The sequence below is a fragment of the Synchiropus splendidus genome, chromosome 9 (assembly GCF_027744825.2).
Source record: "Synchiropus splendidus isolate RoL2022-P1 chromosome 9, RoL_Sspl_1.0, whole genome shotgun sequence".
In the NCBI taxonomy this organism is placed as follows: domain Eukaryota; kingdom Metazoa; phylum Chordata; class Actinopteri; order Syngnathiformes; family Callionymidae; genus Synchiropus; species Synchiropus splendidus.
This window is the reverse complement of record NC_071342.1, coordinates 19,395,610-19,420,763: the sequence shown is the minus strand read 5'-3', so window position 1 is coordinate 19,420,763 and position 25,154 is coordinate 19,395,610. Positions and strand designations below refer to the sequence as shown.

Sequence of the window (25,154 nt, the reverse complement as noted above, 5' to 3'; positions counted from 1 at the left end):
GGCTGGAACGAGGAAGTGCAGTGGAGAGGGGAGGGACTGAGGGCGCAGCTCCACGGGGCCGCGGCGCTGCGACCTCCAGCACATGGAGCCGGAGACAGCTGGAAGAACTTCATCCTGCAGACTCAAGGGATCGCAGGTAAACTACGCACCATCCGACATTAACGCGCGCTCTTTCTCTCGGCTTTCACTGCGGCTTCCCCTCAGGACTTGTGGGAAAGTCTCCTGACGATTTCATCAAAACTTTTTTTATTATTATTTATTTAAACCGTCAGACTCATTTGACACTTTTATTTTATCATCTACAAATCAACAAAAAAAGCAGGAATTTATCGATTTTTCCCACTTTTTTCCTTCCGGGAATTCTAGGACGATATATTGATTAACCTAAAAATAATAATAATAAAAGCAAAAGAATAAGAAATAAAACTTATCCAAGTATGAAATAGCATCTGTTCGCTTCTATTTTACTTTTCTTTTCAAAATGTTTTAAACAATTTCCTGCTTTTATTCCACCTGTTGCAGCACCACCTCAGTCACATGAAACTTTTGGCTGTGGTCATATACTTTTGGAACGGCAACGCTCCCTCAATATTCCAGATCCGTTTTGCTTCAACAAAACTCTCGAAACGAAGGAATAAAATGATCCATGCGATTCCTACCGTTGTAACTTACAGCTGCCTCAACCACAGACGCGACGAGCTGTTAACGACACGCTGTCACGCGCGCGCACACTCGCCAAATTGACAAAGTTGATGTCAAGTTGTTCCTCAATTTCAAAAGAGACTTTTACAACGTCTCCAAAAATACTAAAAAAAAAACCAAAAACAGTATTTTATTATTTGACTAAAACTGCTTTTCTTAAAATAAGAAACGAGAGTCGTTCCCAGCTGTTAGTTCTGAGGCAGATGCTGTGAATAAAGTCAGGATATGTAAAAAAGCACCTGCAGTCTGAAAGAAGAAGAAGAAGAGCTCCGATAGTTCATCACGTTTCTTGTCAAGCAGAAACAGAAGTAGGAGGGGAGAGCAAGACAGACAGTTATTAAAATGATTGTAGCCTCAGAATAGCAGAGAAGTCAAGTGTGTCAGATGCAAATGAAGGAAACTTCTGCGCCCCCATCAGCACCTCCAACACTGTCAGACCGATCATGCGGCAGTGAAGGTCATAATGGCATGGAAACAAAAGGTCACCAAACTACATTTTATATTTAAGATCATGAGTCGACCACTGATAGATTATTATTTGGTCTTATTTTTTTTTGAAAGTAACATAGATCTTAAGGTAAGGTCAACAAAACCCCAGTCACAGAAAAAAAAATCATAACCACCTTAAATTATAATTTATTACTGTATGTTAATAAATATGTTAGTTATTTGGGGCTCATCTATATACTTCAATTCAGAGATTTTTTTTTCTTTCCTATATTTATGTAAAGGTTAAATTTCCAAATTACTAACGTCACTTTAACATAATAAAGATATCAATAAAGGTTAAATTTCCAAATTACTAACGTCACTTTAACATAATAAAGATATCAATAAAGGTTAAATTTCCAAATTACTAACGTCACTTTAACATAATAAAGATATCAATAACTCTTGATCATGAAAGTGAATGCATTATTTCATAAGAAATAAATTTGAGTCATTTGTTTAATTTGAACATATTTGCTTCAGGAACATCATGCGTATTCATCATTCGTCACGCCTCTCTAAAGTAGAATGATTCTATAATACAGTTTTTATTTTTACAGTAATACAGTTTAATATATTATTTACCGGCAACTTGATTTTATTATCTGAAAGTATCGTCACTCATGGGTTTGTTTGCAACTTTCAAACGTCAAACCAGTCACATTTCCATTATTAAATTATGATTATTATTTCATTCATTTCAATGACATTTCCTGGAGATGAATTCATACACATTTACAAACTGTTTCCTGCCCGTTTTCATGATCATGTTGTAGAAATGTCTTGCCTTATTCCCAACTACGATTTATAACTTGTAATTTATAGTTTTAAATTTTGATTTATGTATAGTGTCGACATTTAGGGCTTTACAAGGTGCACAGCTACACTATGTCCGTGTGTATTTTGTTCTGTTTGTATTAGTAGAGCAGTAAACAAATTGACGGCCAAAATCTTTCATTCATCTATTGAATCTGCTTCTGTCTTTTTCATCCATAACTGAACTGAAACGTATTAAATGAATTACTTTTAACTGATTCCAGAAACTGTTTTCATTTCACGTCTTTGACACAGACTGATCACAGCCTCACTATGAATGTTATGTATGATAAAAAAAAAGAAGTTTTAAAATGTTAGTATTTATTAACTTCTTGTCAGGAGGGTGTCGGCCACAGATAGTAATATATATATTTTTATAATATATATTTTTAATTTGCCTTCTCTGATACAGTAACAACACAGTTACAGTACAGTCACTAGGTATTTCATTTATATTTATCAATGACAGAAGTTGTTATCATGTCACATGAAAACTCATTAAAAATAGTTACCATTATCATTTTGTTGTAGTACTATTGCTTGTATTTAATATCGAAGACATCAATATACAAAATAAATTGCATAATAAAACATGTAGATGCAACCTGATAAATTCATTTGGTGCTGATTTTATTAAATTTTGTGATCATTTCGGTTTAAATTTATCATCTATAATTGATCATAAAGGATTAATTGATGTATTAAATACATCATACATACATGCTACTATGGTGACTGTTATTTCTGACACTTCTTAGTTATGAAATCACTGAAAAGTATTTGATTATATTGAGGTACATTTCATCTTCCCTTGTGTTGTTTTAACGCACCAGTGGAAATAAATGAGCCATTACTTGAATTTTAACAAAAATATTTTTGTCTTTAAAAAAATAAATGTAAAACAGTGGATTTAAAAAAAAAAATTCGGTTTATTCTCGACCATCGAGAAAGCTTTATGGAAAACAAAGTCCCTAAACAATCTAATAATAATAAAATAAAAAGGGTCAATTGAGCATTTCTTGTTTGTTGGAATTTATTCTGAAGCACATGCTGGTTGTTGGTGAAATGTGATCCGTTTCTTCCCCGCACTCACACACACTCACACACGCTCACACTCACACACACTCACACATGTACACACTTTTTCGGCTTCCTCCAGGGGCATCCAGAGGAGTTGACTGGTGTGGTCCCAGTATCTGTTAACGGTTTCTCATCCCCACCCTGCTCCTGCTGTACTTGCTGCATCTCACTATGAGCAGATGCCTACACCACCACCTCCTCCCCACCCCCGCCCCACACACACACACACCAATTCCCCCCCACAAACACACGCTCGCATGCACACACAGATCGAGAAAACACTCTACCCACAAGCCTCTTCCTGCCTTCCTCACAGACTTTTCCAGTCGCCTCACAACTTTGTCGACCCCACCTGCCGCAACACACACGTGCACGTATGACACACGGACGCACTCGAATGATAAAGAGTCAATGTAATTCACCCAAAGGGGTAAATAAACAGTTTTCTTCCTTAAACTTTGAGGTACAGCTGAAAAATTAAATTTGACTTTTTACCGAGGTAACAAAACCACCACATTAGCCCACATCAGAGCAGGAAAGAGTGAATGTATGTACAAGCATATCTCGAGTCATGATCCATTCATCAATGGTATACACAAGCTAGCTACATGTTGTACTTTAAAAGCCCATCTCAGCTACCTGCCGACATCTTAGTGTCATGATCTGCATGGTTTCTGGACTGTGGGAGGAAACCAGAGTGCCCAGAGGAAACGAGGGCGGTCCTGGTTTTAGACATGTTGAAATGTAAAACCAAACTGGAAAATGTTTTGTCATCAGGTGTATTAAAATTCTGACATGAATTCGGGATTTTAGCTCATGATGTGATGCTGACAGCTCAGTTTGAGCAGATATGTGGAGTCTGCAAACTTTAGACCAACTTCCAGGATTCAGTTAGAGACACAAAATGTCACTTCCTGTACCCTCATTTTCCACCAGCCCACGCCGAGTGTCGGAACCCTTCGGTTCCCCCCAGTGTTTCCCTCCTTCGCCCCTACAAACCACAGCACATGAAGTCCCCTGTCACCAACCTGCAGATGCAGGGGGAGGCAGCACCAGCCAACCAAAGGCTTCCGTGACCTTTACCCGCCTCTCCGCCTTCCTGGGCTCCTGACTCCGCAGCAGCATTGCGACAGAGCGCCCTGGTCGCTTCCCACTATTTGTTCCAAATGTGTGGAGCCATCTGTCAGTGAAACAGGAAGGCCTCGCTTCCCCTTCTCCCCTGGGCTTGTTTCGCTATTTTCGGGAGCTTCACTTCTCCCTGTGTGGCTGTTGGACCGGGCAGCGGCCCCACGGTGGGCTTCTTGAAGTGGCGGCGCCGGGGCCCATCTGCTGCAGGCTTGAGGACCATTCATTATTAATGGGGCCACGGCGCTGGTGACTCCTCAGATGTTCAGGCCCGGGCCAGAGGAAGACTTCCGGACCGCTCGTCTTTGCTCTCCTTTACCGCCTTTCAATTTCTCTTCTGTCGCAGCATCCTCGCCGACCCCTCGACCTCTATTGTAATCTCCTCCGTCCGTCTGTGTTCTGTCTCTTTGTTTCTGACGGCATCTGCGCTCGGGCCGCGGGCTCAGCCATGCATGCTCACCAAATTAGAGAGAACACGAGCAGCGATCAGCCGGGCCCCGCCGCGCGCCCGCATCCCCCTGACCCGGGGTCCAGTTAATTTTCTGCTTAATTTTGCGGCAGTCAGTTTGCATTTTTGGATGATTACGCGGCAGGAAATTAACAATAAATAACAAATGTGCAGTGAAAGAGCATTCCCGGCATGGAGCGCCACCGTCAGACCCGGGTCCAAACCTGAACTCGGTCTGTCAGACTTGTAATGGAAGTGTCTCGGTGCCGTGATGCGCAGGACGGCGTGTGGTTTCCTCACCTTGATTAAACCTCCATCTCTCACAGAGTACTTGCACCGCATGGAGACAGAGGAGGCGCAGGAAATGGCCCAGATGCCAGGTAAAAGACACGCTGCAAGATTGAGTCCAGAAAGTACAATACTTGCAATTCAACTCAGTGAACTGGTGAGTGACGGTGTCCCCGTCGATGCAGGCAGAGAAACCCCTCCCGCCAATGAGACCTCCGAGGACGCGGAGGAGCCCATGGCGGTCCCGGAGGACTTGTCCACCAGCTCCAGCCTGCAGCAGAACAACCGAGGAGACAAAGGTACCGCACCGCATCCCTCTCACTGCACACACGTCTTCAGCAGAAGTAGCCAACCGGACTATTCCTCCCGGTCGTGTACTCGCTCCCAGACCAGTAAATAAAATCAAATAAAACAACTAAGACTCATTTACAGGACTAATACCTCCACACATCCAGAGGGAACCCGCTCAGATCTTCAGAAGCTCGAGCGGACATTTAGGTCACTGGCAAAATGTTAAAAATAACCGCCTTTGATCCAAGCCATGTCTTGAGTAAACCCAAATCTTAAGGAATAGCTAATGTGGCCTTGATTTGAGCTCGCGAACATCCAGCCAGGGAATATCGTGGTGAAAGAAGGATGCCTTCACAGCTGTCTCCCCAGCACTGCTTCAATCTGGATCAGGACGATTTAGTTTTCTGGTGCTTCAAAGGCCAAAGCAGTATTTTAGTTTCTATAAGACTAGTACAAGTAAAGTTAGATTCTGTTTCACTGACACCTTATTTTAGTGGATGGCAGTTGTTGCGATTCATCTTCTGATGGTCCAAGGTGGATCTGGCCTCCTCAACAATTGTGTTGGATCAGAACACCTCAGCGCTGTGATCCACTCCCTAAAACGATGAAATGATTCTTTTAAAAAATTGACTTTGTAAGCCATGAAATCAACCTATTGTATCAGAACTTTGAGCTCCAACCAGATATCTGGAGAAGTACCGAGGACTTTTCACAAATAAGTGTCAGAGTCAGATATCATGAAGATTTATTGTTATTGTTTGTTGTTGAGATCTGAGGTAAACTATTGACCAGCCTATTGACAGTTCTCTCTTCTTCCCTGCTAAAATGGCAAAATGACCGTCACTAGATGATTGACCTTGTATCTCCATAAAAACAAACCCCTCAAGAAGAAGATGCTCCATATTCACCTTTGATTTCAACCCTGTTGGCAGGGTTCAAAGTCCAGATTCAGGGAACTCTTACCGTCATTTGTATGTTTCCCCTGTGCACTCCGGATTCCTCCCTCTGTCCACAAACATACAGAGGTTAATAGGTGACTCAGAATTGTCCTCAAGTTAGTGGTCTACATATCGATAGACGTGTCCCTCCCCCAGTACCTGCGATAGAAATGAATCAATAAATTAGAATAACCACCAAACTCAATGGTCGACTGGTACCATTGTCGGTGATTTCTCATTAGCCACAGCAAGTCCTCATCCTCTGATCATCCACTGGTCACACCTTTCCTCATCATGTCCTCACTCACTACAACTACGTTGGTCTTTCTCTTCTTCATCTCCAACATTCTTGGTCCAACTCCAACTCTCCTCTCCACGTGTCCAAAACATATCGCCTCCCTAACTTGGTCTCCAAACTTTTCCTCGTGTTCCTCTGATATAGTCATTGTACCTTCTTGTCACTACCAATCTGCTGTTTCAGTGACATGTCTTTGACTAGTATTTGAATCATCTAGTATGAAACACTGACAGAGAAAGTTGCGTAGCTGCAAGCTGCTCCTCAGACGTCTGAAAGCCAAATCCCTTCGTATAAAATGATGTTTAATTTTGCAGCATTTGTATCCAACAATAGTTCAGCATGAGGAGCTATGCGCTCTCCATGCTATATGCTAACCATATGCTCTGCTTTCCAATACGTGGATAAAATAGTGAATACCAATCACAAGCATATTTGGACAGATATTGAGGGCTGTTTTCTCTTTCTACTGAAGTGCTTGTTGTGGAATACATGCTGCAGCTTCAGGCCAGACTCTCCAGACTTGAACATTCTCAAACTCAAAATCCACTATTATGAAAATGAGAAAAGAAATTCAACATTTTGGGGTTTTTCCACTGATCCACAAGGCAGAAGAGTGGCAGCTGAAGCGAACTGCGAGAGGAAACTGAAATAGGATGTGTAAGAGTTTCCTAAGAAGAACTTGCAGTCAGACAGTTTCAACACTCTTGGAGATAAAGAGTTCAGGAACATCACCTGCACACACGCTGACACACACACACACACGCCCGGCTCTCATAGGAATATAGCGTCTGCATATCAGACCGTGAGAGGTGTTTTTCAACAATATTACAACCAAAATCAGCGATGAATGTCAACTTTTGCCAGGGAAAAGTGTTGGAATGACTCAAGGAAGTTGTATCATTCAACTGAAGAACTGTGTGTGTAGCAGTGTGTGAGAAGGGAAGTGCAAGTATCTGCTGCATCTCAGCACAACTGGCGGGTGATAGGAGGAGAGTGAGGAGGGAGGGTTAAAATTATCACCAGGATCATGCGGCGCTCGCTTCTCTGCACTGAGAAACAGGGGTGACGATATGTGGGACAGTGGATTGCTAAGTATCGAGAGCAAAGGAAACCTCAAACCAGGTCTTTCCTGTTGCACATCGCTTTTCCCAGCCGTTCTGATTGTTGTCGCTGCTCGAGCAGAAATGCAAAGGCACGCAACTCTGACGGTTCCTCACACTGCTCAATATGAAATCAGCATATCAGCAAGGATCCTCACTTGAGTCTGTCATAATTTTAAAGTCAATATCCTCACGACATCCTTGAAAGTGCAACTGAATTCATTGGTTTTGGTTGAGTGAATGTAGAAAACACCTGCTTATAGACCTACTGTCAAGCCATTTCAGGAAAACAAAGAAGTGCACAATGCTCTCACTGGGTTTACAGATAAGAAGAAATACTCCTTCATACCTGGAAGTTCTGGCTGCTGTCACCTCCTTTTGGGTGACTATGGCGCCATTTTGCTAGGCTAAAGAACAGGCTCTTTGCGACACTGGTGTGGTGTCAATAGCAGCATCGCAATTCTATGAGCTCTTCCATAAGAGGTCCTTGTTCGCCTATAACTTCCCCTGAAATCCTGCTATTATCTTTACAAGCCACCTCTACTTGCCTCTTGCTGGGAGAATATCCTTCATATTAGGCGATTCATGAATGAAAACAGAAGTGTTTTGAGATGAAGAATCCCAGCTACCATGGAGGTCCAACATTTATTCATGTCATTCTTCAGCAGGCCTTCTCACTCATGCCGCACCTGCAATTCCTCAAGCATTTCTTGCCAAGGCAATTGATAAATACACTCTGGTGGTGCTCGAATGGCGGCAGCAGGCAGGTCCCTTGAAATGCGTTGCACTGCTCCCACTCAGTGGCAGCCCTCATACCACAAATAAAGAGGCCCATTGGTTCATATTGAAACTGACTGTGGGCCTGTCCAATCCTCGCTGGGCCTACTCACCTCCAGTCAGTCCTGTCCCTGCGTCCCACCTGAGGTCTGACTGCGTTAATTCACTTGTGAAGTCAAACTTTGTCTCACATTGAAGTTGGAAGTAGCGGTTTCATAGGCTTTTTTGTTCCCTTGAAAACCACTGTGGGACTTATTTAGGGAAATTACTCAAACTGAATTTGCAAAATATGATTTTGGGCGTCAGATTAAAAGTAGCTCATGTCAACAAGATCTTCAAGATGAGTCTTTGTTTCACTTTTTTTTTGACAAGCTTTTGCGCTTGACTGACTCCTCTCTTCAGCAACAATTGAGGCCTTGTTTCGGGCCCAAGATCCTGCTGGTACAGCCATATATATATATATATATTTGATAAAAAAAATCATCTAGTTAAATAGAGAATTTGTGATTAATTAATCTCAATTAATCGCAGTTTAAAGGTAGAATATTAATATCTAATAATAAGACAATAAAATAATATATTATTAATATATATTATATATACAATAAGAATATTTGCCACAAGAATATTCTTTGATTTTTCATGAATTTGGTATATTACTGAATCAAGTGATGGACCCATACGTGCATTTAAACAACAAAATATTGTTTATTTTGCATCAGTTTGACAATAGCACAATAAATCACAATGGTGGCCATATTCAAGTTTTTATGGGGCCTCCCTTTTTCTGCAGCTCTCACTCTGTCGTTCCACTCGATGTCAGTGGGTGGTGTCCCATGGGACAGTTGCAGCTTGCATCCACATCAGCATCACCTCAACCTCTAGTTTAGATATTGTTTACCTTACAACAAAGGGTGAGAATCTAGAATATTTTTTGGGGTAACTTGTTGGCTAGACCCATGCTGCTGTGGAATACACCCCAAATCTGTTGCCCAAATCCACCCCAAACAATTCTTGATCATTTCAAGTGTATTAGAGCGGTTGCAGATCATGTGAGAATCTAACCCGGGGTCACTCCAGTGCTGACCCCCGCCCCCGCCCGAGGAAAGGGAAGGTTTATTGAACATGCTTCAGAGGCAGAAAGACCTTGGTGTTGTCAAGCGTTCCGAATGGTGTGAAAGGGAAAAGTCTGTTTGGTGTTGACACGTGTGGTTCCACGTCTTTGCACTTTGGGTTATTTTCAGGCAGTGAGAGCGGCGCTGCTCTGCAACAGGAACTTCTAGTCAGCTCGTTGCCTTTCCACTCTGCACACTTGACGCGTTTCTGTCTCTGCCGTTGATGTTCGTTGCTCCTGCATTGTTCCTCTATGTGAAATCGAAAACAGAGCCTCATCAGGGCTGCTTTATGGCCGGGGCGGTTTGTTTGTCGACAACAGCTTCCCAACCCGAGCTGCTGTGGATGCGTGACCGTAACAAACACAAAGTCAAAAAGCTTCTTCCTATTCCCATTTTAACTTCCTCTTATCCATGAGAAGTGGTTCCCTAACGCTCTGACCACTTATTTATGACAGGCAGAAACTAACAAAGATCTTCTGCAGTTCTCCTTTAACCCACGATGGGAAGTAATCACTCTGGCTAATTTTAAAATTCAGAAAGCTTCCAGTTTGTGGATGATACCTGCTAACTTTAAAAGTTTAAATTAAAAAAAAAAAAAAAAAAAAAAAAAAAAAACACTCAGAGAGCGCAGACCTCCGCCATAGCTTTTGCAATACAATTTCATACCTTTTTAATCATTGATCGATAGCAATGAGCTAAACGAGAGTGCAGGTGGCAGCAGCGTTCTAAAACGTACTCACACAACTCACAGAAGGGCAAAGAAAAAACTATTTTTACATCGAGTGGCGAATAATTGAAAAGGTTCAGTGATCCAGATGGGGAACCAGTCACATTACATCTTGAATTGACGGCCAACGCCCGAAATACTTCTGTTGACTGGCGTCCCAAAACGTTCCCAAGCTAGACTGACTTTGCAGTGGTACCTTTTAGATGAACTTTAATTTCTAACTGATTTGTGTGGGGTTAAATGGCATCTTTACCAGTTACTGTCAAGAGATGTTCCCAAGCCAGAGTGGAAACAGTTTCTGGATAGATTAGTACAATATCTATGCGTTCTGTTCTCGTGGGTCTGATCATGAAGGACAGAAAAAACATCTATACCCTCCAAATGTGTTAGAGGGAGGTGTCTGATGCAGGGAAAAGGGAACTCAAACAGTTATGGGTGCAACCAGTGTCAGTCGAGCAGAAAAGAATGATTAGTTGTCAAAAGTGTTAAAGACATTAAAAAGTGTTGAATATTCATCTCCAATATTATGGAATTATATCACAACCTGTTTGTCAGTCAGAAAGTTTGTTAAACAGAAACATATTTGGCCTCGACACTCTTTGCTGACAACCCTTTTTTAAGTATTAAATATGAAACTTCCCATCCGATTTCCTCCTAAACCAAACCAAAACTGCTGGCACATTCAAACCCCCTCTGATTGATAAAGACCCTCGGCTGGATCCAGTCTGAGCGTGTCAGCAGTGTTGAAGTGACGCACTGCATCTCGCACCATCACACTTTGGTTGAAACAAACGACAGCGAGATAAACAGGAAATAGAGACACAGGAAGCAACGAGAAGCCAGGGACGAGAGCGAAACACGCGAGCGCTGCGATGGGCTTTTTCACCGCCGCTCCCCACCCGATCCTGCTATCTGACTGAAACATCAAGATGAGCGATCGGTAGTTTTCAAGTGTAACGCTGATGAAACCTGATTTTAATAAGCACATGGTGATAATTTTGCCTCAAATTCTGTTGAGCTCCTCCTTAGAAACAGAAGTCATTTGATGCAGTATTCTTTATGGTCATTTTTCTTACATACCAAACACATTAAGATTAAAAAAATGTCAAGCGGCAACAGTGTTACTTCAGTTATCTGTCGGAGACTCAGGGCAGAGCTCTGTTGAGTCCAGCAGGTCGGAGATCAAGACCAGACAGAAAGAGCTCCACTCTGGCGGGGGAACTCTTCGCTCAGAAGCCTATTTCAACTTCTAGGAGTCGGAATTGAATTCACCGTCAGTTCTCTGTCTGAGACTCAGAGTAGAACTGGTGGACAACAAGAACAGGATGAAGAGATTACATCTCCGTTCTGGCTAATGAATGTAGTTGTCCAAAGCTTATGTGAGACCGAGGCAGTTAGATGACGTGGGAGGGAAGGAAGGAAAGTAGGGCGCTTCCTTCAATGCAGTATTGATTGTGTAACTTTGCTGATAACAGTGTAATTTAATTATAAATAGAAGCTTCTACCACATTAAGCATCGGCTCCTCGTGTACGTGCGAGGGAGCGGCCCGGGCGCCTTTCCCACCAGCGGGACAGAGAAGTGACAGATCTCACTGTGGTTTGCTATGTCACGATGGCCGTCTGGTTTCCCAACGCCACGGCTCTGTTTGTTCAACCGAAGAGGAAGAGGTGGAAACATGAAATATAGGAATCCATGGAAAAAGGGGAAGCTTGAGAGAGAAGGTCCGTCGAACTGAAATACTAAGAATTATGGAGAAGTGACAGAAAGGGAAGGACCGGGGAAGGAATTGTTAAACAGCCTGCAACCGCTTTTTTCAAAATGCTGCTGATAGACTCTGGGCACTGTCGATCCTCCATACACTTTCAAATGATCTGCAATAGTCTGGATGAGGTTTTTGTCAATTTAAACCAACGTAATCTGCTTTGTGTGTATGTGTGTGTGTGTGTATGCTTTCATAGCTATCCTTGTGAGGACACACTCACTCGTGGGCACATTGTTGCTGGACCCCACAAGTTTGAGGATGAAAATATCAAAATAACTAGGTGATCATGATTATGTTTAAGTTTGGTTTAGAATGATGGTTATGGTGAGCCATTTGTTTTGGATGGTTCGGCTCTGGGTGAGAGGCTGGGGAGAGGTCCCCAAAAGGATAGAGATACAAATATGTGTATGTGTGTGTGTGTGGTGCATGACACATTTCGGTTGCAAATGATAATTTAACTTTGTTTTTTTTCTAATTGATATTACTATGTATTACATTATAATTAATAATAATAAAATGTATCAAATACTTTATTACCATTATGTTATCTCATTATTACTGATTTCAAAGAATAATGACCATTCATGATTCTGATATAAAAACATAATAATTTCTTCTACTCCTACTGAGGTAAAGGCAATGATAATTCATGCGCAAAAGTATTATTAAACAATTTAGAGATCGAATAGTGGATAGCAAAACAAAGAAAAAAAACAGTCTGGTTCATTCACGGTTAGACTGGAGCGTAGTTGTAGCCTAGTTGATGCGGAGCCTTCAGAGCAGATCCAATGCACCAGCACATTTTCCATCTCATCATGAAACCTCTGGTATTCTAAACCGTGGCCCCTCCTTGCCCTCTTTTCCAGCCTGTAACATTAAAGTTGAGGCTCGCAGTGATGAGGAGAATGGGCTGGCCAGTCACGTGAATGGCGTGGAGGAGGAGGAGGAGTGCGCGGAAGACTTGCGCGTGATCGATGCCTCGGGGGCCAAGGTGAACGGCTCTCAGCCGGGCCCCGAAGTCAAGGCCTACTCCTCTGCTGGAGGTATCCGGCTGCCCAACGGGAAGCTCAAGTGCGATATCTGTGGGATAGTTTGCATTGGCCCCAATGTGTTGATGGTGCACAAGCGAAGCCACACTGGTAAGCACCTTCCTCTGCACCCACCATCATTCTGGCAAAGGGAGGGGGGGCTCTCGTGGCTCACACACACACTCACGATGAGATTATTTCCACTTATTTGTGGAAATAAAGTAGTCTAGAAACTAGTCTGGCTTTAGAGCCCGACGTCCCCTTGATCACAAAAATGCTACGTGCTGACTGAGATAAATCAGAATATCACAACACAGAAAACGTTGTGTAGTAGACTGGGGTGCAACTTTTATTCATGGTGGTACATTAGTTGAGCATTTATTTTTACAATATCTGATCATAAAAAAAGCAATTTACCTGGCTGTAGTGGTGTCCGAATCTCTCTAAGTAGCGGTGCGACATCCCTCCACAGGTTTCATAGTCACTTCTGCTTTCACACTTCACTCACCTTGCTGAGGTCACATGAGGAACATTTGATGTTGCCAGGGTCCCTCGTGAAAACAAAGTTCATTTTTGTTTATTTTAACGTTAGAGAGTCATGATCTGTGTGTGTCCATCAAAACGTCCTGACATAGAAATAATAATAGGACAGAAATATTTAAAAATCTGCGCAGTCTTCTTCACACCACCCACAGAAGTCAACAATATATTATCAGTTTTTCTCAGAGCTAAATCGCGAACAGCTTGTTGTCTTTGGTTTCATTTCTACACTGACTGAAATGCCTTTATTTCATCTTACAGCAAGTCATTTCTCCGGCCTCTCTCTTGTCTGTTTTTCTTCAGTCATCACATTTTTATTTCTACCTTTTCCATCTCAATCTGAATCGAATAGCTCACGATGTAAACTGAAGACACAAACACAGCAGAAGTAGCTTTTATGAGGGAAATAGAAGTGAAACAGTGAATAGTTCTTCACAAATGTTTAGCTTTCATTTTGGAGTAGCTGGGTTGCCAGATTTCCTGGGCAGATCATCAGAGCTGTAGATACACTATATTACCAAGAGCATTTGCTCACCTCCTACATGAACTTAAGTGCCATCCCATTCCTAACCCATAGGGTTCAGTGTGATGTTGGTCCATCTTTTACAGCTATTACAGCTTCAGCAGATTCATGTATAATGCATTTATAGGAATCACAGCGGAGACATGGCCAAGACTAAGGAGGGAGAGAACAAGTCCGGGACTGAGATTCAAATAAATACAAAACATATTTGTGTATTTGCCAATGTATTCATCCAACCAACCTTGAAAATTGACTTCATCCCAACCAGACGATATAAAACATGGGGTCCTATATTTTTCTTAGTAAAGTTGAAAGCCTCCCTGACGCTAAAACAGAATTTACTAAAGGGCCACATTATAAACTGTGACTGGGGCCATCATACCAAAAGAAAGGCGGCGATGACTACGAAATGTGACAGAAAACAATCTTAAGTAACAAGGACCAAATGAACCATATAAGGTTCAGTGGAAGCAAGGATATTAAGAAGTGTAAATATGACATTAAAAAATAATTTTACAAGCATTTTATTTGAATAGAAATCATAATAAAACAAAAATAGAAACAGGATAATAAAAAAAATGACAGAAAATGACAACTTGTCAGTTGTGTAGTTTTAGACTGACCTCTTGAGGGCCACAAAAACATAGGCAAAGGGTCACATGCGGCCCCCATGCCGCACTTTGCCCAGGTCTGCCCTAAAGAGTGACACAGAAACTACTGTGATGGACTTCTGCGTTGTTGTTTGACACACCATGTGACAGACTCATGGAAAACGAGACGATCACATTAGGATGCAGAAGATATAAACCATCTCCTGTAAATAAATAAAGAAAGTCTCCCGTCACCTCCGAATCATCTCGCCGCGGCAATTAAATGGCGCTCCTCATGAAGCCACAATTATCAGACCGTTAAAAGTTTTTCAAATTTGAAAATTGATATTCTTTTATTCGGAAGTCGAAGCAGTGGTGGGGAACATCTCTGAAAAAGGCACTTAACTGTCAAGCTTGAGAAACTAATGAAAGTGAAGCTGGAAGAAAAGGAGCACTAATGTAAATGCAAGAGAAAGTACAATGAGCGATATAATGAAGTGCCTCCTATTTAAATCGAAAATATTCTGTGGCAAGTCTCTGCTCCTGAAATGCATTTTTAATGAATATCCCTTTTATATATTTTTGCTGCTTCACTGGTGACTCTTATTTTATGGGGGGTCTTTGACAAAAAAAAAAAATGAGAGCGCCGTATTAAAACGTCCTCACAGAATGCCACAACACTCGGAGCGGCTGGATATTGGTTTATTCCAGAGGCGCTGATCAGGAAGACTGGCTCTCAACACAAAGTGTTTCCTCCGATTTATTCAAATGAGGCTGCATTTGCATTGTGATGTGCCGCTCTTATTTTAGAGACGAAGAAGAGGAAAAAATGAGATTTTCAGATCAAATTGACCTGGGCAATGGCGCATTACGAAGCTGGCAGGTTGAGTCTGAAAGGCTCTTGTTCGATCAGAGTGCCAGGAGCTGGTGAGGCAGGGGGAGCAGAGGGGGAGGTTGGGGGCGGCGCGACACCCCCAACCTCCCCCCGTCCCCACCCCTCCTCTCTAGCAGCTGCTGGATGTCTCTCAGCCCCCGGAGAGGCTCCATCATTCCACTTGTTCTTGCGCTCCGGAACCTTGTAGAGCAGTGACCCCACATGCTTCTCCACTCTTGGAAAACAGAGTGAGAAGAAATGGAGACAAAGCAGACGCTGGAGTCTATTATGATGTGAGTGCTTCCTGAGTCAGAGCTGTGAGGGTGTCATTGGGAGTAACTGGAAAGGACAAGATCAGAAATGAGTCGATCAGGGAGGCAATTTGTAGATGTTAGGGGGGGTCAGGTGGTTTGGACACACGGAGAGGAGAGACGGTGTTGGACTGAGAATGTTGCAGATGAAGATGAGGAAGACAGTCAGTGAGGTTCGTGAAGATCATCGGTGTGACTGGAGAAGGATCAAGATAGAATAAAAATAGCTGTGTTTGAAACCAATGCTGAGAATTATGGGGTTCAAAGTAAAGTCAAAACAAAGAGCAAGACGTCATTTGTTGAAAGACTTTCCCCGTTGGTTCCACTTCACTTACAGGTCTCATCTGTAATGCATTACTGCAATCATAACCCAGCACAGTGCATTTATATGGCTTCATAAAAGATGCTATGTATGTTCATAATTATGTGTGATAACTTATAACAAGGTTTATGGAGTATTATGAGGTAAAGAATGTGAATGAATGGTGTCATTTTGTTTCTAATAATATACTATGTGGGTAAGTGTTAGGGTCTAGGGCTCTTGAGTCTTTGTGATATTTTATAAACCCTGTCATGAGGTACCATACATGATCATAAACATTCATAACGTCTTACACAAAGATGTCTTATGACTGGACTTGTAATGCATTATGGATGAGAGCAAGACTTTCATGAATATCAACTCCAGTCTTCTGGAGATGTTTTGGTTTCCAGAGGAAGAATGCCATGACTCAGTCCAAGACATTCAGTTGTGTGAGGTCAAGGTGAAGCTTGAGGAAGGTTGAGATGGAAACAAGGACTTTTAGCATCTGAGAAGCCGGAAGGAGGACAAAACTAGCCGATGGCTCAGAGTCCAGTCGGTGACCATCCCAACAGAACCATGGATAAGATGGATGAATTATTTAGATTGGAAACACATATTAACCACTAATAAACCCATACATCTACCGTTCGATCATCGGTACTACTTGCTACAATGCTGCTAATACAAATACAAAATAAGTAGTTTATCTGTGGCAGGGTCATCAACCCCAAATCTAAAGTATAATCGATCAAACATAAACTCATAAATCATAATCATAAATGGTTTTAGATTCTCTCCTAAAACGTGTGCCTCGTGCTCCACAGGTGAGCGGCCCTTCCAGTGCAGCCAGTGCGGCGCCTCCTTCACCCAGAAGGGAAACCTGCTGCGTCACATCAAACTTCACTCTGGCGAAAAACCCTTTAAGTGTCACCTGTGCAGCTACGCCTGCCGCAGGAGGGACGCGCTCACCGGACACCTCCGCACACACTCAGGTCGGTGGGACTCAGACGCAGTACATTTGCATCTTAGATATTCACCTCATCCCAACATTTTTTTTTAAGATTTAAGACAATAGCATTCTGAAATATGTTAAAAAAGCGTGATGTTCTATTAACATTACACAACAAAATAAAAAGAGAATAATCATTTTGAATTTTCTAAAGTTATTTTACGGTATTTCAAATATTCACATATTTTTAAACCAATCATGATGGAAATATTTTGTATTAATTTTTTTGATATTACATTCAATAACAAGCTTTCTTTCTGTAAAAGTTAAGTATGATAATTCATTGTTGTTGTTGTTTATTTACAAATAATTAAATACATGCGAGAAAAAATATACAACCAAAGAAGTGTAAAATTATAATAAATTTGAACTATAATATGAATTTGAATACAAAAATATGGTCCAAATGCGAAGAAACCTTGAGCCTCCTGAGATGCTCCATGATTTTGTTTGTGAAAGGTGAGGCTTCCACTCTAAAGGCTGGTTGGCGCCAGATGGATGAGAAGGGAGGAAGAGAGAGGCCTCTTTACGAAACAGAGACATGGAACTGTTGCACTTCCCTGTGCAGAATTTATAGACTTTATAAGGAGGAGGGTCAGAAACTCTGGGGGGCGCTGGTTGACATCCATGGCATCACATGACGCTGTGACAGCTGACAGTTAAGTGAAATAATGTTGTAACTGAATAACAAAGTGGGAGTCGCTGCAGGTTGTCAGATGCATTGGTGTGTGGATCCCTACATTCACTTTGCAAGCTCAGCATAACTGCAAGAATTGTTCCCAGAAACCATCTTTCCAGAATCTCTTTTGAAACTAAATGCACCATCTCCTCCTTCCTGAGGTCAGAATTAGACAAGAGGAAGTGTTGACGTGTTAAATAAGATGTCACTGTTTTAGTGTGTGAAAGTTCTGCAGAAGTCGCTGCGCCGCACTCGTGTGACGTGACCCAAATAAAGACGAGGTTCATTTCTGCAGACGTGACACGCGGAAGCCTTAAATAGCAGAGGAGGAATGAGCTGTCCCAGCTACCTGGGGCAAGAGGCCAGGGACAACCACACAGACAATTTGTCGATATCAGTTTACCTCAGCAAATTTGATTCCAGCCGACTCAGCAGTTTTGACTTCAACATGAGTGTCCTCCTCCACAGTTGGCAAGCCTCACAAGTGCGCGTACTGTGGGCGGAGCTACAAGCAGCGCAGCTCTCTGGAGGAACACAAGGAGCGATGCCACAACTACCTGCAGTGCATGGGTCGACAGAACATCTACACAGGTTTGGACTTCACTCACGCTCAGCCCACACCAGAGGCTCGACCCGGAGTCAGCACATTGATACAGCCTGTCTCAGTAGCTTCAAATGTTGAGTTCCACATGAATCCATAGAGCAGGTGCTGTGCATGTGTCAGAACGGTTCGCTCTGTGAGAATAGTCCACTCTAAAATCTACCTCTCTGTCTTGCTTTCCAGTAGTAAAGGAAGAAAGCAGCCAGAGCGAACAGAGAGAAGACTTAAGCCAGACGGGATCAGACAGAGCCCTGGTGCTAGACAGACTAGCTAATAATGTAGCCAAGCGTAAGAGCACTATGCCACAGAAGTTTGTGGGTAAGGGCCCAAACCTGCTTCCTCTCACATCTTCATACTCACCACACTACTCACACTCACGCTGTTTCAGTTCTACCCAGCAGATACACTTTAGTCCGAGTGATCAGAACATGTCTCAATAAAAACAACAGTGTGTTTATGTACAGTTTACTCCAATATTGTAAAGATTTGTTGACTCATTTTTGTTGTTCTGGTTTGGCCCCTCAGGAGAGAAACACCTGTCGGAGCTCAGCTACGACGGAGCGGCGGAGATGATGCAGCCTCACGTCATCGACCAGGCCATCAACAGCGCCATCACCTACCTGGGGGCGGAGTCCCTCCGTCCTCTGGTCCAGACGTCCCCCGCCTCCTCTGAAATCGGCCTGGGCTCAATCTACCCTCTTCACAAGCCGGCGCCCGAGGGCCACACCGGGGCCCCCCACAACCTATCGGCCAAAGACAGCGCCGCTGAGAACCTGCTGCTGCTCTCCAAGTCCAAGTCCGCGTCCAGCGAGAAGGACGGCTCCCCGAGCCACAGCGGCCAGGACTCCACCGACACGGAGAGCAACAACGAGGACCGGGCTGGCGGCGCCGCCTCCGGACTCATCTACCTGACCAACCACATCACCGCCGGCGTGAGGAACGGCGTGCTACCGCTGGTGAAGGAGGAGCAGCAGCGGCAGTTCGAGGCCATCCGGGCCAGCATGGAGATGGCGTCGGAGGGGTTCAAGGTCATGACCTCGGAGGGCGAGCAGGTGAGGGCGTACCGCTGCGAACACTGCCGCGTTCTCTTCCTGGACCACGTCATGTACACCATCCACATGGGCTGCCACGGCTTCAGAGACCCGTTCGAGTGCAACCTGTGTGGTCACCGCAGCCAAGACCGCTACGAGTTCTCGTCTCACATCACGCGTGGCGAGCACCGCTACTGAGATCAGCGAGAGACCTACGCCGCTATCATGTCATCCATCCATTAGTGACAACAGAAGCTCAACACTGCGACTTGTGTGACAATAAACTCTTCATTTATTCATACATCCGCTCTCACACTGGAGAGGAGCCATCATGTATGTGACTTGTTCAAACATGATTTTGTGTTTGTACCAATTTCACTTTGTATCAACAGTCGACATCAAAACACGTGTTTATCAAGCAGGCGGCTGAGTGTGTCACGCACTTGTCAGTATGGAGCTTCTGTATTTTTGGATAAGGTTTACAAATGAAACAGAAAAGTGCTAAACATGCTGTTCAGAATAATGTTTATCTAGTCTCACAGTGAAATAAGTGGAGGATCAATTCCCATGTTAATAAAATGATAATGCAAATCAATTGTTTTGCAGGCAGAAATGAAGTGCTGTTGAAGTGTAACAGTATTTGACCTGACGAAAAAACTCGACAGCATGTTTACACTGAAATGTTTCTGAGCCTTATTACTATTTCTGTTTCTTTTTGCTGTGTAAATTTGCATTGTGAGTTGAATTGTTGGATTAAACAACTATTTTTAAATGTCAAAATGTTTTCTGGAGCTATGAAACTCATTTGAGCATTCAGCTCTGAGAATCGTCCTGAGGACTCACGGCTTTCCATCACAAGTGTTGAGGCAGTCGGAAGCTGACGTCCAGCAGAGACTCGGTGAAGAGCTGCTCAGGCAGTGTTGTAGCTCACGATCTCACTCTAAAGACACGGAAGAACAATCAATATTGAGAAATCACCCCTGGAGCTTTGGAACAGACAAACAGGACGAAAAGTCAATTCTCCGAAGACAGACGTCGAGACTCACTGGTGAAACCAACGTCCAAATAACCTGTTTGTCATTGGACTGATGATGTAACTTGTGAACGTGTCTTTACGCCGCATGTTTGTTGACTGTTTTTATTTTATCATGAATAACAAAAAAATAAATAAGTGATCATTTCTATCCGTTTTTTTCCCAACTGTACATAAAAGGTTTCAAGTGTAGATATGGCATTTAATTTATCAGGTCTGTCTTTTGTTTGTATTTATTTCAGTCCTTGTTTTTACTGAGTAGAGTAGAACCTGCTGCTGTTCTAGTTCCCACGGCTGGAATCTTGTTTTGGAGACGTCATTACGAATGTGAGGATTGAAGAAGCTTGCAGAGCATCAATAAAGAATATTTTGTATAACTGGACAGTTTGGTCTTTAATTTCAAATAAAAACATATCAACAACATGTGAATTAAATGGAATTAAACCCTACATATGCAGTATACATCAGCATGGATATGAATGGAAGCAATAATCATTGACATTTTTTCAATAAAAACAGATACTCAGATATGTGTTGTGGGGAGGAAATATGAGCAACCGTTCCTATGTTTATGTATGATAATGTATAATAATGTATAATAATGTATAATGTTACTGATGTTACATTGTCAAGGAAGAGGATAAGAATTTGACTACTATTTGAGTACTATCAGTGTCATCATCTGTACAAGCAGCGGCAGAATTTGACATCTGTACTAGTACCGCTAGTGGTGTAGTAGTTAGTCAAAGAAGAAGTAGTAGTCACAGATTAGTTACTTGTAATTATAATTTTTCTACAGTAGTGGTAAAAGAGGACCAACACCAGCACTAGTATTAGTTGTTGTTGTAGGAGTCACAATAGAAGTGGTCCTAGTACTATCATAACTAGTCGTAGTAGTTGAAAAAAATAGTAGGATGAGCAGATGTTCCAGTGGCAGTAGAATGAGTAGCAGTTGTAGTAGAAGTTATAATAAAAATGAAGTACAAGTACCACCAGATATGTCAATAGAGGCTTCAGTGGTAGTAGTTACTATCATGGCAGAATGTAGTAACAGTAGAAGTAGATGACATAGACTCATCAATTGTACAGGTAGTTGTGGAGTTAGTAGCAGAAGAAGTAGTGGTAGTAGTAGTACCAGCTGCGTTAGTAGCTATAGTCATGGCAGTAGGGGATAAGGAATAGAAGTAATAAAATAGGAAGTAAAACAAGCACTGCCAGTACTCGTGGCAGTATTATTAGCTGCTGTATTGTTAGATGCACCAGTGGCACAACAATTGAAAGTATAGTAGTATTTGTAATAACAGGACTAGAAAAGCACTGAGACAGTGCAAACCTCCACCAAGCAGCTTCAGTCCATCGCAACACTGTCTCCTAATGACAAAGTATCCTTTAAAAAATATATTTTAAAAAACAGCGGTAGCATCAGCAGTTGCACCAGTAACAGAAGGATTTGTAGTGGATGAGGAAGTAATACCATCAGCTATGTCTAGAGCAGCAGCCAAATCATTTGAAATAACATGGTACAGTTGTGAATTACTTCATCACTTTTCACAATTACCAGACATGTACTAGTGGAGGAAGTTCCTCTGCCAAAGTTTTGGACTGAACCCGAGGAAAGAAGAGAAATCTAAAAATGCTAATGACCAGACTCACTGTCTGGCATGTTAAAAAAAAAAGAAAAGTGAAGGTTTTGTTGAGCTTATTTACAAAACACTGTTTGGAACTGCCTGCAACGCTGACATCAAGTGTCAGTCAAAATCCCAGCCGCACAAATGAGGAGAAACTTTGATGCACTAATTGACAGAAAACAAAGCGAAGGAGACGGAAAGTGACTGACAGACGGCGGCGAAGCTCTGGAGCCACGACTCACCAAAATAGTAATTATTCGAGTACTAGCCGGAGTAGTACTATCAGCATTATGGGCAACAGTGATAGAGTCGGAGCAGCAGTGTGTGGGGAAGAACCTCTGCATTATGAATATTGAGAGCAGTGATAGATGCTGTCCTGATAGCAGCGCTGCTGCGTGACACGTGACACATCCGCAGGTCCACATATGCCTGGTCCTGGACCTGAGGAGCACAGTGGTGGCTGCCTGGCCCTCTGAGGACCAAAGACATAAGAGATGCTACAGAAAGGATCAGGCAGTGGAGCAGAAGACAGAGGCTGGGGCTCTGAGGGTCCGGCCCGTCTGAGGAAGCCCTGTCTGGCTGAAGGAGAAGCTCAGCGTGATGTGCAGCGACACGCGCGTCCAGATGGCTGCTGTGTGATTTAGCAGAAACGGGAAGCAGCTGTGACCAGCGCGGAGCCCCTCCTCCCCCCCTCCTTATGCTTCACTGGTACCCTGCCGAGGAGGAGGAGGGGTAAGTGGGAGGGGTCGTACTTGCATGAGGAGGAATCATCTGGCCAACCAAGTTGGACCCCGCCAAAATCCCAACTCTCACTTCCCCTGAGACAGCTGACATCTCTTCAAGAGAAATACAAACAAATGGGAAGTAATGAAAGTTTCTGGGTTCTGCCCTGGATCCCAGGAGTTTAGTACCAACACGTATGATCTGCTTCTCTCTATAGAAGGGAGCTTTAGCTACAAGCTCGCGCGTCGCTGCAAAGTGGCTGCATGGACACGTTTGCTCGTGTGTCACCCACAATGTCACCATTTAACTCTCCAGCAGCAAATGAGGATGAACCGATCCCACCGGTGCGATGGCTGAGACCCAGGCTCGTAGACGAGAGGAGGCCAAGGACCATTCATCACTATCACAGATCCACTTTGTTGGACAAGGAGCAGGGATCTAGAATGGTGATTTTCAAACCATAGGGCTGAGGCAGTGAGACACACAGCCTTAACACACTTGCCATGTATGGTGGCATCATTATGTTGACTTGACAGCATAAAATTTGTGATAGTTGCCAACTATGGGGAGGTTTTGACAAGAAAAAAATGATAAAGAAAGTGATGCCACCTCCACAAGAGTAAAAGCTGTTCATGAAAAAATAAAGTTTAAAATGAATTTGAAAATGTGATGGCAATACTTTCATTTACACTTTATTTGTATCTTCTTTAGAGTTCATTTTGAAAGTAAAATATATTATATTATTTTTTCATACTTTTTTTATTCTGAAATTTATTCACAACGTACAATTTTAGCAATTTTCACAACAGTTTGCATCAAGTGTATTTTTTTTTCTTTAGTAAATTTGATGAATATGACTTGCTTGGTGTTTTGTTTACATGTAAGTAGATTAAATATGGTTATTGATCACAAATGAATCAGTTCTATTACTTGAATGGGCCCCGGGCCCATTTGTTCTGGAAAAGGTGGGCCCAAGATCAAAAAGGTTAAGAACCCCTTATCTAGAACATCTCCTCCAGGGAAAGATCCGTACTAACATCCAGGTGTTGCCCGATGGAGGTCAGCCACAGGGGGTCATTGGAACATCTATCCAGCATCTGCAGAGGAATGTCTGAGTGCCCTGACCAAAGCTCAAGATGGAGGGAGCAGAGGGAACAAGCCTCTGGATGGAGAGGAATAGCATGTCAGGGGGAAAGCTGCAGGAGGCAGGATGTCGTCCCTACACAGGTCTCCTTAACTAAATTCAACACTCAGAAAAAATTGCACAAAACCATATATGTGAAGTTTTCAGAATGGCATGCTACTCAAAGAATCTATTTTTGCTCTATTTTCTTATCATCGGTCAATTACAAATCTCATTTTTGGTGACTTTTCTAGGGTTTTAAAAGGTGTAAAATTCATTTTTACCATTTCCAAAGCGCCATGATGTACACAAATCCTTCGTTTTTTGAAGCGTATCCCCGGTAGGAGATAATCTCTATTCTAATAATACTTCTTCTTTTTGTTTCGGCTTCTCCCTTCAGGGGTGGCCACAGCGGATCATCTTCCTCCATCTCACCCTGTCCTCTGCTTCATCCTCTCTCAAACCTACAGACCTCATGTCTCCACGTCCTCCTTCACCCCTATTCTAATAATACATGCACAAGTAAATAAGAAATTCTCTGAATAATAGTTCTACAGATGACGAGCTGCATATTGTGAGTAATGTTACCAAGGTAACAATACTGTTTAAGTTGTGGAGGCTGTCATCAGACACAAAGCACTGACGGCAAATACTAAAGCTATCCCAAGTTTCTCAAAAAGACACGTTTAAATCTTTGAGTGACATACCAGGTTTGGCTTTGTGCATTTTTTTCTGAGTGTTCATTTTACTTCAGGAGACCTGTTCCTACTGTTGCCCCGCCATGAGGTAAACACCTTCCTCTCTGGCACTGTTGGAGGCAGCACTGCCTGCAGGTGGTGCTCACCTGTGCAAGCATTGATCATGCCAGCACATATATAGCAAGTTAAGTTTCACTCAAGCGGTGGCCCCACATGATCCTCATCTATTGGCTCTAAAAACTGTTCACCGTCTTGTTTCCGAGAGGCCGATACAGCCAGTGTCCAGTGAATGAAAGACTCACACCACATGGCACGGTGACTTGTCGGCGGCCTCGCAGAGGGCCAGACTGATCCCGGCAGCACCAGAGGAATCTTGCGCATCTGTCTTGTGCTGCTGCGCGACACGATCCGAGGCCTCCTCGGGGGGAGGTTGTGTGTGTGACAGCATCGACTGCTGGCTATTTCAACAAAGTTCAAAAAGAGTAGCCAACCACATGCGCCT

General features: G+C 42.9%; 1 protein-coding gene across 5 annotated transcripts; it reads left to right on the top strand.

Moving 5' to 3' along the window:
* ikzf1 (IKAROS family zinc finger 1 (Ikaros)) lies at window positions 1–20,811 on the top strand. Of its 5 annotated transcripts, none has more exons than XM_053875537.1 (8): window positions 1–136; window positions 4,987–5,040; window positions 5,134–5,247; window positions 12,824–13,096; window positions 16,952–17,119; window positions 18,284–18,406; window positions 18,603–18,734; window positions 18,942–20,811. In XM_053875537.1, exons 2-8 carry the CDS (start codon window positions 5,001–5,003, stop codon window positions 19,643–19,645), a joined length of 1,554 nt encoding a protein of 517 aa, XP_053731512.1. In that variant the 5' UTR covers window positions 1–136; window positions 4,987–5,000; the 3' UTR covers window positions 19,646–20,811. The 5 variants fall into 5 exon arrangements, with proteins under 5 accessions (XP_053731512.1, XP_053731511.1, XP_053731515.1 ...); XM_053875536.1 differs by having other exon boundaries at window positions 18,600–18,734; XM_053875540.1 differs by lacking the exon at window positions 12,824–13,096 and having other exon boundaries at window positions 3–136.
* Window positions 20,812–25,154: the final 4,343 nt, after the last annotated feature.

What these genes read in the sequence shown, in the direction of transcription:
- ikzf1 (XM_053875536.1), top strand. Translation starts at nt 5,001, where the DNA reads ATGGAGACAGAGGAGGCGCAGGAAATGGCCCAGATGCCAG. An exon ending in GAACAACCGAGGAGACAAAG is followed by an intron (nt 5,248 to 12,823) that starts GTACCGCACCGC and finishes CCTCTTTTCCAG; the next exon opens with CCTGTAACATTAAAGTTGAG. An exon ending in ACACCTCCGCACACACTCAG is followed by an intron (nt 17,120 to 18,283) that starts GTCGGTGGGACT and finishes CCTCCTCCACAG; the next exon opens with TTGGCAAGCCTCACAAGTGC.